Source organism: Calidris pugnax, unplaced genomic scaffold (genome assembly GCF_001431845.1).
Source record: "Calidris pugnax isolate Ruff unplaced genomic scaffold, ASM143184v1 scaffold44, whole genome shotgun sequence".
Classification (NCBI taxonomy): domain Eukaryota; kingdom Metazoa; phylum Chordata; class Aves; order Charadriiformes; family Scolopacidae; genus Calidris; species Calidris pugnax.
The window spans coordinates 48730894-48731973 of record NW_015094506.1 but is presented as its reverse complement, the minus strand read 5'-3'; the positions used below and the strand labels follow the sequence as shown (position 1 = coordinate 48731973).

At 50.6% G+C, this 1080-nt stretch overlaps 1 protein-coding gene across 1 annotated transcript in view; it reads right to left on the bottom strand.

Moving 5' to 3' along the window:
- LOC106901046 overlaps positions 1-815 on the bottom strand; it is a 5684-nt gene extending 4869 nt beyond the window's left edge. Inside the window, exons 1-2 of the mRNA XM_014963375.1 lie at positions 712-815; positions 27-350 (exon numbers count right to left, since the gene is read on the bottom strand). Of these exons, the coding sequence (XP_014818861.1) occupies positions 27-350; positions 712-815 (428 nt within the window). The remainder of the gene's footprint in view (positions 1-26; positions 351-711) is intronic.
- Between the last annotated feature and the right edge of the window lie 265 nt (positions 816-1080).

The window sequence follows — 1080 nt, the reverse complement described above, 5'->3', positions numbered from 1 at the left end:
GAGGGGGGGGCACGACACGGCCGCACCTTTGTGGCGGAGAGAGCGCGGCGCCGAGGAAAATACAAAGGGGGAAATAAAGTAAGTCCGGGCGGAAAGTGGCGGTGAGGTGAAACTGCGGGATTTCGGCTGGTTTTGCTTGGGAAAGAGGCAGGTTAGAGGCAGGTCTCTCCGCGGGGGAGGGTGCCCCGGTGGTGGCGGGACTTTTTGAGGTGAGGGCTTTGCCTCCCAAGCCCCGCTCCGGAGCCGATCCCGGCTCTAAATATACCCCCGGCAGCTCAGCCGCGCCGGGAGGAAAGTTTCGAGTTACGCTGAGCCCGCCCCCTCCTCCCACAAAGGTTATTTCAGCCTGGCTGGAGTTCTAACGCTATTTAAACAAACAAACGATCAAACAAACAAACAAAAAAAAATTAAAACTTTAGCCGTTCGGTTCACATTCACGCAAAAAAAGAGGCAGATTTTCCTCGCCTTTCTGCGGCTGGAACAAGGCGGGCGAGCGTCGGTTTGAGTTGGGAGCCTGTGCCTCAGCTCCCTCCTGCCTGGCCGTGCTCCAGCCACACCACGGGGATTTTGGACAGTGTTTTCTGTCCCTGGTCGCCCGGGGGGGGTGGTTGGGTGTGCGCAGGCGTGTGCCACACCAGAGGGTCTTCGGCACCCTTAAAGCCACCGAAGTAAAGAAGTGTTTTCTTCAGCCTCGGCCTTGCAAATCCTCACTTCTCAAAAATTCCCCTTTGCCAGAGCTGCGGGAGGATGCTCTCGGTGCGAGGAGCTTTCTCTTTTGCGGAGCCGTTAAGATAGAAATCTTTGAAGCGTTGCATGCTTATTAGCACAAAAAGTGTTGTCCAGAGCAGTGCAAAGATCACGAGAGCAGGCAATAAAAGAAAGGCAAAAATAAGCTAATACATCATATTTGAAATTCTCCTACACATTGGAAAAAAAAAAACAACCACACAACCCACAACAAAACATTATGGACTAATGACTGTGTTTTCTTTTTCTTCTTTCTTCCTCACACTATTACTTATATATATATATTTATATAAATTTTTTCAGCATTTACCTTCGTCCCTAAATCTGGGTTAA